Source organism: Amborella trichopoda, chromosome 9 (genome assembly GCF_054954075.1).
Source record: "Amborella trichopoda isolate Santa Cruz 75 chromosome 9, AtrichopodaSantaCruz75HAP2 v2.0, whole genome shotgun sequence".
Taxonomy (NCBI): Eukaryota; Viridiplantae; Streptophyta; class Magnoliopsida; order Amborellales; family Amborellaceae; genus Amborella; species Amborella trichopoda.
The window spans coordinates 46,835,389-46,850,287 of record NC_142344.1 but is presented as its reverse complement, the minus strand read 5'-3'; the positions used below and the strand labels follow the sequence as shown (position 1 = coordinate 46,850,287).

At 37.8% G+C, this 14,899-nt stretch overlaps 1 protein-coding gene across 2 annotated transcripts; it reads left to right on the top strand.

Moving 5' to 3' along the window:
* Positions 1–4,520: 4,520 nt before the first annotated feature.
* IQD32 (IQ-domain 32) lies at positions 4,521–14,656 on the top strand. 2 transcript variants are annotated; one of them, XM_088846405.1, is made up of 6 exons: positions 4,521–4,930; positions 9,046–9,432; positions 9,814–10,023; positions 11,706–11,786; positions 11,887–13,546; positions 14,263–14,656. In XM_088846405.1, the coding sequence occupies exons 1-6, from the start codon at positions 4,847–4,849 to the stop codon at positions 14,283–14,285; spliced, it is 2,445 nt and encodes an 814-aa protein (XP_088702531.1). In that variant the 5' UTR covers positions 4,521–4,846; the 3' UTR covers positions 14,286–14,656. The 2 variants fall into 2 exon arrangements, with proteins under 2 accessions (XP_088702531.1, XP_088702530.1); XM_088846404.1 differs by having other exon boundaries at positions 9,814–10,041.
* The last annotated feature ends 243 nt before the right edge of the window (positions 14,657–14,899 follow it).

Below are 14,899 nucleotides of genomic sequence, written 5' to 3'. Positions count from 1 at the left end.
CTTCTATCAAAGGGCTATACCTTTAATAGGACCATATGTCTCAATATTTGTTTTTACTAATATCCATATTTTTTTGGGCTTTTTGCTCTTTCAGGGCCTTTTATTTGAACCAATTTGTATTTATTAATTGATGCAGTTTTAAATTTGAATTGCACATGGCCAACCCACTAAAGATTATTTTTTTTCATCTTGTTGCCTATTGGAGCCGCTTTGAAGTTTTCTCAAATAATTCATTTTAAATTCTATTTTTTTTATCTTACCACTTATCTATCTCAACATTCTAATCTTTGCCACATTCATTTTATGTTTATGTTGTTTCTTGATCACCCAACACTCCATCATATAAAGTAAAAGACTATCACAAGGGAGCGAGCTTTTTATTTTACAAATGAGGAGCTAATCAAGTGTCCCCTTGATTAGTTCACTACTTCAACATAATTCTTTCTAAATTATATACGAAGAGAGATTTGTTAAATTTGCACTTAGTTTTATAACACGGTCTAGTAAAATGCACACCGACGATGACATAGCTGCTTAACACGAGAATTGGTCAAGGTTTTAAGATCTAAGATAAGATTCATGTTTTTGGTTTTCCTATTTGTTCCTTCTATATTGCTTTCATGTTTTTCCTTCGAAGCCTTCGCTAACTTGACCGACTACTGCAATCGCATCTTGCACTCGGAATAGGAAGGATATTGGTTGAATACCGCCTGCACCAAACACATTAATCACATGTCCTACCATTCTCTTTCATGCCCTTTCTAGTTAATTAGTCCTCGGGATTGACTATGGATTCGAGTCATAGCACATGGTTTCATAAAATTTGTACGATCATTCTGAGCAGATTTTTCATGAATTTTTTTTCTGCATGCTCTATTCGATACTGGTAGCATTATTATCTTAGAAATGCTTAAATAAATGCTTGATAAGAGAGTTGCTTAAGCACAGAAAATATTCTAACATTTACTATATTAGAAATGCTTAAATACCTACAGCTTTGTGAAAGGAATGACAATGAGAACTAAGGCATCTCTCTTGAATCATGAAAAACAGGCATTTCCAAGTATGTGTACAAATTTCTTACAAGGTGGATTTCTCTCTGGAATCCACGCCTTAGAATGCAAGAAAGGCCTTTCCACTGTAAAGTTGTTAAGGGGTTTTGAAGGTGATGGCTCCATGCTTGCTTCTCAAGTCTAATTCGGTCTATGTATGATGGGATGGCATCAAGGGGCATGATTCTAACTCATCAATGAGCCAAAACGGTTGCCCCACAAGAGAGAAAGAGTGTGTGCGTGCGCCAACTAAAACAAGGGGGGTTAGTGGATAAGATTAGGGCTGGCAATGGGCTGGGCAGCCTGGTCCGGCTTGGTTGGCCCAGCCCTATAAAAGTAGGGCTTACAGTCACAAACTATGGCTCAAGAGTAGTGCTGGCCTGGTTCGGCCTAGCCCGATCTTTTTTTTTATTTTTTTTAGACTTTTGCTTCATTTATTTTTTGCCCTAGTAGAGCCAAAACTAGGCCTGAGCTCGCCTTATAGGGAGGGACAACACCTAAGGATAGGGACCGGCCAGGGCCAGTGCTGGCCCCGCCCATTGCCACCCATAGATGAGATGTCACTTGGGGATTGAGAGAGAGAGAGAGTACTGACTAAAATAAGGGGATTAGTGGATAAGATGTCACTTGGGGATTGCATTTACTCGAGTGTTTAGATGTGTAAGGTAAATGATGTGATGGTAAAAGGAGGCACAATCCATTGAACAAGGAAAAATTCTTTATCACTCTTAAAAGCTGAACTATACTTGATAACATGATGAAAAGGAACTCTCTTGAAGATGCAAACTCGTTGGTGTGTTATCCATTGCATACATTTTTGTATATATATGTTTGTCGTTCAAAGTTAAAAAGCCACGTCTGCTCAATGATGAGGGATTTGTCTAGCTAAAAAATTTCTCAAAATGGATGGTTGAGATCTTCTAGAGCTTGCTATCTTTGTTTAACGTAAATCTGAGCCATCCGATAACAAGACAAAATTTTGGGCCCATCTCCCTCTGTGTGGGCCTCTTGAGTATCAAAAGTTCAAAACGATTCTTAATGGCTATAAGCAACTCCAAGACAAAGGAGGGATTACGGGACCCACTTCCAAAAACCCTAGCCTCAGCTGTAAATAACACATCTTTTCAAGGCTAGTATATAACCCAAGTCATGTAAGACATGCCGGCTTAGAAGAACCATCTGTGCGAGAGAGAGATTTGATGATGAATTAATGGATAACAAAAGGTGAGGATGCATGAGTATTGTTTTTGAAATGGGGCTGACTATGTAATAAGATTGGCAACGCCCGGCCCAGCCAGGACCTACCCTACAAGGTCATGGCCGCATTGGGTTAGGCCAAAAACAAATGAAGAAAAATAAAAATTAGAAATAAAAAGATAAGCGGGCCGGGCCATGCTGAACCGGGCTGACACCAGCCTAGCCCGCCCATGGGTTACAGTTTGTGGCCTAGGCCTTACTTTTTTAAGGCCGGCCGCCCACCCCATAGCCACGATACATTGTAAAATTGAGTGGGCATGACAGTCATTTTTAGGAAATAACCATAAAAGAAAAAGAGTGGGCATGATGGTCAATTTTAGGAAATAAGCATACGATAGAGAAAGAGAGAGGTGATGGAATGAAAAGGGCGAGGGGGGGTGATAGTTATTTTTGGAAAGTAAGAAGGTAGGAGTGGGAATGGATCCAACGAGACCTAGGACCTAACGGGCAGATCTGCTTTCGGGTCTAGGTATGGGTTTAATTTTTGAATCTGACAGGTCGACCTATACTGTAAACAGTTGGAGATAAAATACTTTACTTTATGCTTTCATTGGGGTGTATTAATAATCATATACAATAAAAACTCGTGGTTATCTTTTAACTATTAAACGATAAATCAGATCGCTTGAAATCTAATAGCGGGTGATTGTGATCTTGTTGCCAATAATATGGATATAAGATGGTAACAAACAAAAGGAAAAAAAAAAAAAAAACCTCATAGTCATAAGGTGGCTCCGACTAGACCTAAAATGCGACGGGTAGACCCGAGACTTGACAAATATAAATATGGGTCCAATTTTTTGACTCAATAGATCGGATCCGAGTCCAAATCCTAGACCTTAATACGACTCAGGTCTGGGCTAAGTCCAGCTGGACCCGGCCCGATGCCAGCCCCATAAGCATGACCTTAGAATGGGTGAATAATGGTCAAGCCATTGTCATCACCTCACCAACCATGTAGACAGAGAGAGCAATACATTCCATGTGATGTGGGCCCCCAAACTCTGATGTAGATGCCCTAAAGTCATACATCAACAGGTGAGATAAAGGTTAAATAAACCATTATCAGCAAGCATTTTTGCTTATTGTGATATTAACAAAATCGCAAGGTGCAACTACCCCAACAAAAATACGAATTTGGAGAGGGCTACTCATGAAAATGGTTCCGCCAGTCATTGTAGCCAATAGTTGTCTTCCACATATGCTAAAGAGAGGGCAAAATGGTCATATACGATGCGCCATTATAGGGCAACGCGTGTTGTTCCATGAATCCTAGACAGCCCTCGTTGTTGCCTGAACAGGACACCCCCAAATTTTGAGATATTTATTAAATTAAAATATCATTTTTTTTATCAAATTAATTTGAAAAAATTATGTGTGGATATAAAAATAATTCGTAAAATACATAAAGATCCACAATTTTTCAAAAATTATATAAAGGGTCGGTTATCTATGGTTTTTTTTTTTTTTTTTTTCATTTTGCCCCAATGTTGTCATCATTAGATTTTTTTTTTTTTTTTTTTCTCAAATGTAGGGTTTTGTTTTGTGTTTTAAACATTTAAAGAAGAGTTCGATGTCCTAATTATCAGACCGGTATGGAACTTATGCCATAATTATACTGGTATGAAGTTTGGACCACATACTAAAAAGAATTTCCATCTCTATCCGATTTCTTCAACATCGGGTTGCCTATTTTAAAGCTGTTGGATGTGCGGTTTGATAGATAGGACATCGAACCAGTCTCCAAGTGCCCTAAAACACAAGACCGATCCTATGTTTGAAAAATATTAAAAATAGGTCCCATGATACCAACCTCTATGTTTGAAAAATATTAAAAATAGGTCCATGTTACCAACTTCTGACCCATAAGAAGAATGGCCTTCCGTGTAATTTTTTTTAAAATAAGGATTTTTCTGTATTTTTTAAAATTTTAGTGTCCATACATAAATTTTCTAAATTAATAAAGAAATTGCCTTTTTTCATTTTGTGGTATAGCAATTATCCATTCCTCATTATTCAACAGTGAAAGCCATGTGGGACAGGTATGTGTGGGAATAAGTGTGACCTAAGTTGGAAAACGAAGCAGTAAATTTTTTAAAAAGTGTGAAAAAAACAAAAAAAATAAATAGAGAGAGAGTGTAGAGAGAGAGAGAGGAGTGTAGAGAGAAACTGTTGACTAGAACCAAAACCTGAGAGGCTTTTATAAAGGAGGAAGGCGCTGAAGGACTGGCGGACGCCGAGATTGGGGGTTAAATTGAGTGAAATGAGGGGTTTGAGGTCCGTGGATTTGATCTTCATTCACTGCCATCCTAGAGAGAGAGCAAGAGCTTCGTGTGTTGGCCTAGAGAGAGAGAGGGATTGATTCTAGTCTAGAGAGAGCTTGGGAGCTGATTCAGTCTAGAGCGACGGATACGGTGCTTGAGATTTTTCTCTAGAGTGACAGAGTGAGAGATTGAGATTTATTTGTCTTAGAGTGAAAGAGGGGGGTCGGGGTGTTTCTGGTTTTTGTGGTTACAGGGAAGAGAAAGTAGAGAGAAATGGGGAAGCCGGGGAGCTCCTGCTTCAAGATCATCAGCTGTGGCAACTATTCAACAGAAGAGGAAGAAATCAAAGGAACCCAGGTTCCATTTTTGCCTGCTTTTTAGTATAATCTTGTTTTTTTTTTCTTTTTTTTCGTTCTGCACTTTTGGATGTTAGGATTGGGCACTCGCCTGAGCTTGGTCAGTTTGATTTTCTGTATCTTTTTTTGTTTTTTCCTTGTTTTTTAGGTTGGGTTTTTGCTTGTTTTTGGGCTATGAGTGAATTTCTAAAATTTGATGCTAAGGCATGGAAGTGAATGTCGTTGGTGTCGTTGGTCTGATTTCTGGGATGGTGTGAATTAGAAACCCTGATTCTTCATGGGATTGAGGGAAGAAATGTGGGGTTTTCTCTCTTGGATTATTCATGGGATTGAGGGAAGGGGGTTTTATTTGAATTTTGTTGAATTCATTTGCTAACTGATAATTCTGGCTTTCAAGGATTAATGCTGTTTGGTTGTTGATTGCTTGTGATGTTTTTAGGAAAGTGCTGGTTTTTATGTTGTTTTTTTTGAAGTTTTGTAGTATTTTATATTAGTCATTCTTAGGTATTATATTACTGTTTGGAATTGTGAGGAATGTAAAGGTGGGTTTGGTCTTATTCATTTTAGGGCAGAATAAGGGTCATTTAACATTTTAATTCTGGCCAAATTTCCCAGACAAATACTGATCTCATAATGTGAATTTGACAAATACGTGGTGGTTGAACTTTGTATTCATCTGTCTAATTGCCATAAACTGTGATCCTGCTAAATTGTAGGATTATGAGTGGGATGCAATAATCTTATTAATATTCAAAATATTGGTCACTTGTTGGTTTTGGAGTTTGTTCTGACTTACATTGTGTCTATATCAACATAGATAATTTTTTTTTGAAACTCATATCAACATAGATATTTTTTGGTTCTTTTTGTATAGTGTTTGAAGACTTTCTTAAGTCATTTCGGACTTGGCAGAGTTACTTGCTTTTGGCACCCTGCTGAAGCGAGTTCATTGTATAGAATCGGGGTACATAAGGAACTCAGTAAAAATTCTATATTTCGCTACCAAATCAATAACAAATAATGTATAAATATGTTGCTATATAAGGGTTCATTTACTAGGATCAGGCTCAGGACTCTTGTCCTGCCCGAGTTAAGTAAATTGGCGGAGTCCGAATGAACTCGCCCAAGTAGCATACAAGCCCAAAAAGGACTAAAAATTTGAAAAATTATAAAAAGATTGTTAAAAATAAAGTACAAAGTGAAGTATACTATAAACCAATGTTATTAGGTTTAGACCGTCTGAGGGGTCTCGTCAAGTCAAAACCTCTTTGACAGTAGGTCGGTTCAATAAAATTTTCAAAAAATAAAGAAAAGTAAGATAATAGTTTTAAAACATGAAATATATTACCCAATTAGTAAAAAACAGCCTGTCCGACTCGCCAAAACCGGTCAAAATTGCCTTTGCTTATATTTGACTAAACTTGGTTTTTTATTTGGTCCGGACCGGCCAAGGCACTCGTTGGCAGTTCAACCAGTTGGACCTGCCAGTCCCTTCTGGTCTTGATAATTGTGCTATGAACAACATTAAAAGTCCAAATAAGATGGAAAAAGTGTTTGGTTTATATTGTTTTGTCTAGTGCTGTTATGGACAATTTATGTGATAGGAGATGTAGCTGGGCTATCCTTCCAGTGTTTGGCATGGGTATTGTTGTGATATGGGATGGACAAAGTACAATGAAGTAGGATGAGTTGATGTTTGATGTGATTCTGTCTTGATTAGTCTAAGTCCTATAATGGCAAATTTCATTAGTTTATGTCTGTATTTTATGGGCTGAAGTGGAAATTGTTTGGTAAGAAGTAGATGGCACTCAGAACTTAGCTTGGAACTGCAATGTATTGGTGGGGATTTTATTGTGATCATATTTTCTTATGGAAGAACGAAGGGGTAACATTATTACTACCAACATGGTGAAATTGTCAAAGTCTCAATCTGGTGTTAGACCTTCCTATAGCTAAACTTCACTTGGCAAAACAATCCAGATGATTACCACTAGAAAAAAGAAAAGAAAAGAAAAAACGGAAGAAGATGACAATGTTATGACAAGATTGGATAGATTTCTCCATAGTATTTTCATAGCGAAGGAGTACAAGCAATATCATCAAAAGTGTTAAAATACATGACCCTGAAGTTGTGGCAATTGATGCTATAGTTGGTTTCTTTCACACTCTCTGGATAACCCATTCTGGGGATGTCCACTACGACCATGGTTTCAGCCTCTGTTGAGAGGGTCATTCGAGGAGGTGGAAGTGGTCAGTTGTTTTTGCACCTGATGGGTGATGGATTCCATGTACATTTGAAGACTCTTGGTGTATCATTGAACAAATCGTGATATGCATCTTCTATGAGTTTGATGGGGTAGATCAAATTTGGGGCTTAACTGATCTTTCTTAAATTCTCAAGGAGGAAGGAGTGGTGATATTAAAAGTTTTAGATCTATTAACCTGGCGTGAAATGCTTTTGAGATTCTTTTTCTTATGCTAATTGAGTGCTTATCAAGCTATTGCCAATGTTCTTGCTTTTAGACTAAAAATGTTATCAATTTCATCATCTCTCCATGTGAAAATGTCTTTGTTTGAGGGAGGCAAATTTTAGATGTTTCTATACTGCACATGATTGCATCAACTATCAGAGGTGGAGTTTATATTCTATCGACCTTAAATGTTTATTCTGTAATGGATCTCTGGGAGATATTTGGAGAAGCTGGTGAGTTTTATGTCAAGGTGGGCCTCTATCTCCATCCTTTTCACCTTGAAGGCAGATGCTTTTGTTAGAATGGCAATAAAGTTGATATGTTGGGCCTATTTGGCAGTTTAATGTTTAGTCCTTTACATGTTATGGTTTACCCACTTCGCTCCAGCCAGTGACGCCGTGATGTTTTGTGACGCCGGCACTTATTTGGCCAAAAATTCGAAGCTCGTCTTCAGAGGCTTTCAGTTCATATCGATATTATGGTTCTCTTTGGTGCCTTTGCGGAAACACAATTTCCAGTTCTCCATTTTTTGCTTAGTGTATGAGAATGAAGAGGAAACTGTTGATCATCTATTTATTTTTGTGCATTCCATCAAAAACAAAATTTTATATTGTGCTTTCTTCAGAGATATTTAGGAGTTCTTCTTCTCGTCGTTTGGAATCTCCCGGCTCATCCTATTCTTGATTCTTGTTGTCTTTCGAGGATGTGCCCAGTATGCATTTTCTAGGGAATTTGGCTGTAGCAAAATAACCATGATCAAAGCATAGTTTATTTTAATTATAAGTTCCACCTTAACTCTTTCATGATGCTATTTGGCCTGTTCTCTGCTCCTCTGTTTTTTCTGTGCTTGGTTTTAGTTCAGAGCCCATGTTGGCTTCTGTTTGCACTTGATGAAACATATGTACATTTCTTTTGTATCACAAAAGAGGGAGGAAGAAACTCAAAAGCCAAAAAATTTACAATCCAGTTTTAGATATGGACCCAGTTTCTATGAGGCCAAGCCCGCATATCTAGAAATGCAGGCCTCTTAATAAATCTATTTTTGAGATGGATTTTAAGACTTTATTTTTAAGGACATGTAATCTCTAACATGGAGATCATGAATATGAATAAATAAATAAATTTTAAAACTAGAAATAATAATTCTAGTAAGAAAATATTTGGACCGTTAGTTTCCATTGTTTTTAGATGGAACACCTACTGGCATCCATCTTTAAGATGGATGCTTTACACTTTCTTGACCACATATGTAGAAATGCGGTCCAGCCCGCATGAAACAATTTTCCTTTAGATGATCCTATAAGAAGCACCTATAGTGGCATTGCACTGAGAAAGAGATAAAACCTTCAGTGACAAGCTCTGATGCCATAATAGAGCTCTTATGGGCCTCATATTTATCTTTAAGGATTAGTTGCCTAGAGGAAATTTCCGTTTTTCTTATTTTCCGATAAGATTGCATTTTTGTTGTTTCTAATATATGGAAGTAGTGGAGATTCTTTTTTTTTTGTTTTAAACATTATTTTTTCGTTTTTCATGATTTTATTCTAGAGCTATGCTTTTGTGTCATATGTCAAATGAAGAAAAGGTCTTCTTGTGATATGTCTAGGGATTGTTTTCCTAACCTCTAACTTTCTTCTCTATGTAGGGAAAATCTTCGGCAGACAAGAGTGGTTGGAGTTTCAGGAAGAGGTCTGCTAGGCATCGAGTACTCAGTAATACCGTGATCTCAGAGCTTCCCCCACCTGCTGGGAATAAGGAGAGCCTTGAATCCACATCTCATGAATTTGCAGAGCAGGTTACAGTCTCTGTTTCTGAAAAGATCTATGTGCCTCCTATTGTCACCGAGACAAATCCAAAGCCTCCTATTGAGACAAATCCTAAGCCTTCTATTGTGGATGAGAAAAATCCAACCAGTGTGATCCCGAAATCAGCAGATGGCTTTGATGGTAACGGGAAAATTGGTACTATTGAGAGCAGCAGCCCATTGGAATCTGTAGTCATAGTCATCCAGGCAGCTATTAGAGGATACTTGGTATGTTCTTATGCTACCATTTTAGCCTTTTTTCTATTCTAGGAAAATATGAATTTAGGATGTGGGTTACATCTGAATAAATCATGTGGATGCTCCCGAAACTTGAAATTTTGTAACAGTGTCTGAGCTGGTCATTAATTTTAAGTCGCTATTCTACCCTCAATTTATAATTTAAGAGTAAATGTCTGTTTTTTTTTTTTTTTTTTGAGATATGTAATTTGGGTTAAAGGATTCACTTTTTAAAACGTGACATGTCCGTGATTGTTTTTAAATTTTGTTTTTGGTAGGGCGTCCATGAATTATGCAGGTATTGATGTTTTCTATCTATTATTCTAGCCCCTTTTAGGTTGAGTTTTCATCTCTTAAACCTTCTTTTTCCAGGCTCAAAGAGAGCTCTTGAAGCAAAAGAATGTAGTTAAGCTGCAAGCTGCCATTCGTGGGCATTTGGTAAGGAGACAGGCTGCTGGAACTCTCCGTTGCGTGCAGGCGATCATCAAATTGCAGGCACTTGTACGGGCCCGTCGTGTCCGCATGTCAAAAGAAGGAGTGGCTATTCAAATGAAGCTTGAGGAGAAGCGGAAGAATGACGTAGTGAGAGTGAACTCCTCGGTACTGTTTAGGGGGAAAAAGAAAGTAGATACCCTGAAACTTATTAGGGTGGAACAACAACAATAATAAAAGCGATATTTACAAAAGAATACCATTTTATTTTCAAATTTATAGATAGTTCCATATATTTTTACACTCAAGTCCCACTTTTTGAGAGCATGTAGTGTATTTTTATTTTATAATTTCTATATTATTTTCTGTATATTGGATTAAGCTCAAAATTTTGGGCCTGCATATTTCTCACCATGATTTATTTGTAATAACTGCGAAAATTTCATTTGACAGAAATTAAATGGCCAAAATATTTCTGCATCTTGTGGGGGTATTTTGGTCTTTTTATTATTGAATGTTTTTTACAGATGCGTGATGGTGAGAAGTACTGACATACCAAATTTGAGCTTGACCAATGTATAGAAAAAATAAAGTTAAAATACGTTATATTCTTGCAAAAGGTGGGACTTAAGTGTAAATTATGAAATATATGGGCTTATTTTTAGTTGGAAAAAGGCTTTGAGGATGATTATTTAAAATAAAATGGGACTTTTTGTAAATCTATTAAATAATAGTATCAATAATGATAATAATAAAATAATGGAAATTTATCAAAATACACTTGAAATTTGTACAATTTAACATCTTATACTAGTTCTTTTATCTAATGTCAAAATAGCCCGTTATTATTTTGATCAAATTTCAAATAACAATCAAATATCATGTCAAAATGGGTTTTGAAATTTGATTAAACCTAGGGTAAAATGTTAAATAGTTAAACTTTTAGGTGTATTTTGATAAATTTCCTTAATAAAAACAATAATAATAAGTTAAATAAATAAATAAATAAATGATGATTAGAAATATTGATGTTTTTAGTTGTTGTTGCCGCTGCTGCTGTTGTTATTATGATTATTATTATAATCATTGAGACAGAATTATTCTTACTGTCATTTATGCTAATTACTTTGAAATTATTTTGATGGGATAAAGTCCCTTTTATATTTCTTTCTTCACAAATTTACAGCAGAATGCTTATGCAAAGCACTTACATTTTTATAAATATGTTAGTATTATGTATACTGTTTTCCGCGTCTGGTATATGAACTACAAAATTGCAACTGGTTTCCAACTGTCATAGCCAACTGTTTTGGTGGATACCTACCTTGGATTTCAAAAACCTAATGCCTAGTTGGTTTTCTAGAATATCAAGAGTAGAAGTGATTATGGACATATATGAAAGCATGTCATGAAGATGTACCTTTCTTCTTATGTCCGAAGTATAGCAGAGTAGCCCTTCAATGCCCTTGTGAAAGATTAAACCACCCACCGCCCCGCCCCCCCCCCCCCCCCCCCCTTTCTCCCTGTCACTCTCTCTCACACACACGCATGTCCGTGCGCACGTAGAGTCATGGCTTGCCACCCTACTTGGACAGTTTAGGAGATGTTTTTTTTTTTTTGCATGAGTTAAAACCTTAAATTACTACGAAAATTTTCCCAAATGTGTAAAATTTATCTGAACACAGTAGCATTCTGGTAAGCAGCATCTTTTAGCCACTCATAAAAGTTTTCAAAATGCATTAGTGCACTATGAGCAAACATGCAAAGGAGAAGTGAACTCCTTGGTTACACTGATTGATTGCATCATCTGATCCAAGACATTTGTAATTCAGGAGGAGGGACTGGGGGGCTTGGGAGGAAATGGTGCAATTGGTTCGGCTGACGGGGTGTTTGGCAATGGATTTACTCGTCAGGTTCAGCAATGATCCTCTTCTTTGGTTCTTCTCTTTATTTTCATTTTACTAGAGAAACTCTTAACATGTTCTGATTAGTCTCTTATTCTTGTGAAAACAGCTTCTGGAATCAGCACCAAAAACTAAACCCATACACATTGATTGTGATCCTTCAAGATCCAGTTCTGCTTGGAACTGGTTGGAGAGATGGATGGCAGCATCCACCCAAGAATTGGGTCAGTCAAAGAAGCCGTGCCATAATCAAGAACTTAATGAAAAAGCTTCTAAGCAAGATTATACTGGACCAGAAGCTCCAAGACTAATCTGTTCAGGGGTTGAAGCTCCAAAGCCTAATCATGAGACCTTGGTAAAACCAACAGTTAATTCCATAGTGCAGCTTGAGGCCAAGTCAGCTGATTCCAGTACATTTTCTGAGAACCAAGCAAGGGATCCAGTGGTTGTCTCGAATAAAACCTCAGACCTCCCGGTAGAAGATGCTCCTCTGCTCAATAACATGGGTTTCATTGAAGAGAGTGAGAATTCTGTTCAGGTTTGCAAGGCCCTCAGAGATTCCTTAGCATGCAAAATGGGAATTCAATCAGATGAAACCTCGACCTCTGTGCTCGATTCTGTTCCCGATAAGCCTAGGGCTGAAGAACCTGAGAACCCCAAGCGCACCATGAAAAGGGCTGCTCCTGAACCATTAGATACCGAAAACAAGAGACTTGTATCAATGTCCAGGAGAACGCGAAGCACTAGCCCTAGCTTTGCAGCTGTTCAGTCGAAGTTCGAAGAGCTCAGCTCAACCCCAACTTCTGTGAAGCCAGTCCCTACCATATCCACTTCGAGACCTGAGTCTCCACCATCTCAGGCATGCTCTGACACCAAAAGCACTACTGATATTGCCCTAACTGATGATTCCACATCATATATTTCAATACTTCCTAATGAAACATTTGAATCCAGTTCTCAAATTACCCTTTCTCCGGCTCTTCCAAGGAATGAAACAGAAGGTTGGGAAGCTTTAGAAGATGCCAAGAGTGTCAATGATGGGTATGCCGAGGTTGTTTCAAAATCCGAAAATTTGGACAATGAAGCGAGCAACCCACCTTCAATCTCCAATTCGCCAGCCCCCACCGTGTTGGTTGAGCCAGTGAAGATTGATGGTATTGATGACAAATTTGATGGTTCAGAAACGAATCAGTTCACACCAAATATAAACACCCAAGTTTCAGATCTTCAAAATTCATACAATTCGTCCCCTGAAGGATCTCCAATTAGCACAGCCACTGCACCTGAATCCCTAGGCACCCCATTGAGCCAAATCTCATCTAGGGGCCAGAATAGTGGCAAGGAGAGCAGTGGGAGAGGGACTTACAAGGGCAGGTCACTTGTTGGCAAAAAGTCACCGGTAAACCAAGCCGCAAATGGTTCAAATGCAAGAAACAGTGTGGACCATCAGCCGACTGATACAAAGAGTGGGAGGAGGCGGAGCTCTTTTGGTTCGACAAAGCTTGAGCATGATAATGTGGAGCATGAATTGAGGAGTAGCCCTACAGTACCTGGGTACATGCAGGCGACTGAGTCTGCCAGGGCAAAGGCACTCACAAGTTCACCGAAATCAAGCCCTGATGTGCAAGACAAAGCTAATTACCATACTGTGAAAAGGCACTCCTTGCCAGGTTCAGGTGGGAGGACAAATAGTTCAGGGTCCCCTCGAATTCAGCGTTCTCTCTCTCAGGCCCAACCGGGCTCCAAGGGAAAGTCACAGGGTACTGCTGGTAAAAACCTGCACCCTAAACTTTATCTCTCCTCATGGTCCATAAATCCTAGACCTGAAACAATTGACTCTTAGTCTAAAATACATTTTCCTCATTTATACCCGTAAAATCCCTTAGTGTTATAAAGTGAACCAATCGTAAACCCTGAACCTAAGACCAAGTTCTCCAAATCTATTTGTTCCTGTCTTTTAATAGCTTCCTTTTGTTTGCTTTATCTCAACTGGAAGCCATGGAAATCTGCTTTTCATACCATTAGTTATCTGTCTGAAATTATACCTTTCATTTTCTTTCCTTGTGGATAAAGTGTCTGGTTACTCTTTCTAAATGATTGAAGTGCTTGTGCTAACCCAGTCCAATCTGATTTTCTCACTAACCTTCTGGTTTTCATTTTATTAAAAGATGGTCTTTCAATCCTGTGAGGCCGTTCTTTTGAAATCGAGCTGGTGAGATGCGCTTGCCTATAAAAAATGGAAAAAATACTAATAAAAAAACAAAACTCATTGTCTAACTTTAATCCTGAGAATATTTCCTTGGATGCATCTGTGGAGTTGTAATGAGCTTCAGTTGATAACTTATGCTGCTCTCAAATACCCAAAACACTAATTCACTTAGATAGCAATAAATTACATTTCACAAAACTACTGGATTTTCCTATAGAGTACAAATTATCATGAGCACACAGTTAATGCGCATCCAATTATTTGCGAATGTTGCAGAGAAGGCTGAATGGCGAAGATGATCCATATTATGAACCTGTAGAAATGCAGTGCTGAACTCAACAACTGTAGAAATGCAGTGCTGAACTCAACAAGTTCAGAATATTGGGCATCTCTCATTTACACTTACCCGATCAGGTTAAATACTCCATGAGGCAAAAAGATTTGATGTACAGAACATTATATGAAAGGACGTTACTGTTTCCGGGTCTTGTCTAGTCAGTTATGTGGTTTAATTAATATATGTTCTGATCTCTGCTAGGCTTTTCTGAGGGCTTTATTTATGTTCTTTTTCCTGATATTCAGGTGTGGACTTTGATTTCTCTTCTTATTAGCTTCTGATGTTGAGGAATTTTTGAGTGCCATTTAGAATAAAATTGAACTTCTTTGCCCATCCACTTCCCTATAATGTTTCTGAAATATATGTGATTTCATGACTTATATACTGCTCTGAATATCGTATAATCAGCAATTTAGCTTTTGTGGCACCGTTCTTTAACATGGTGTAATAGCACGGAAGGCGCTCAAAACAGTTCAAATTTGACTGATTTTCCTTTTTTTTTTTATTAAATGTTGACTGGATTAAAACGAGAAGTATGTGCTGTACGTAGTATTTATATTTATCCATGTCCTACAT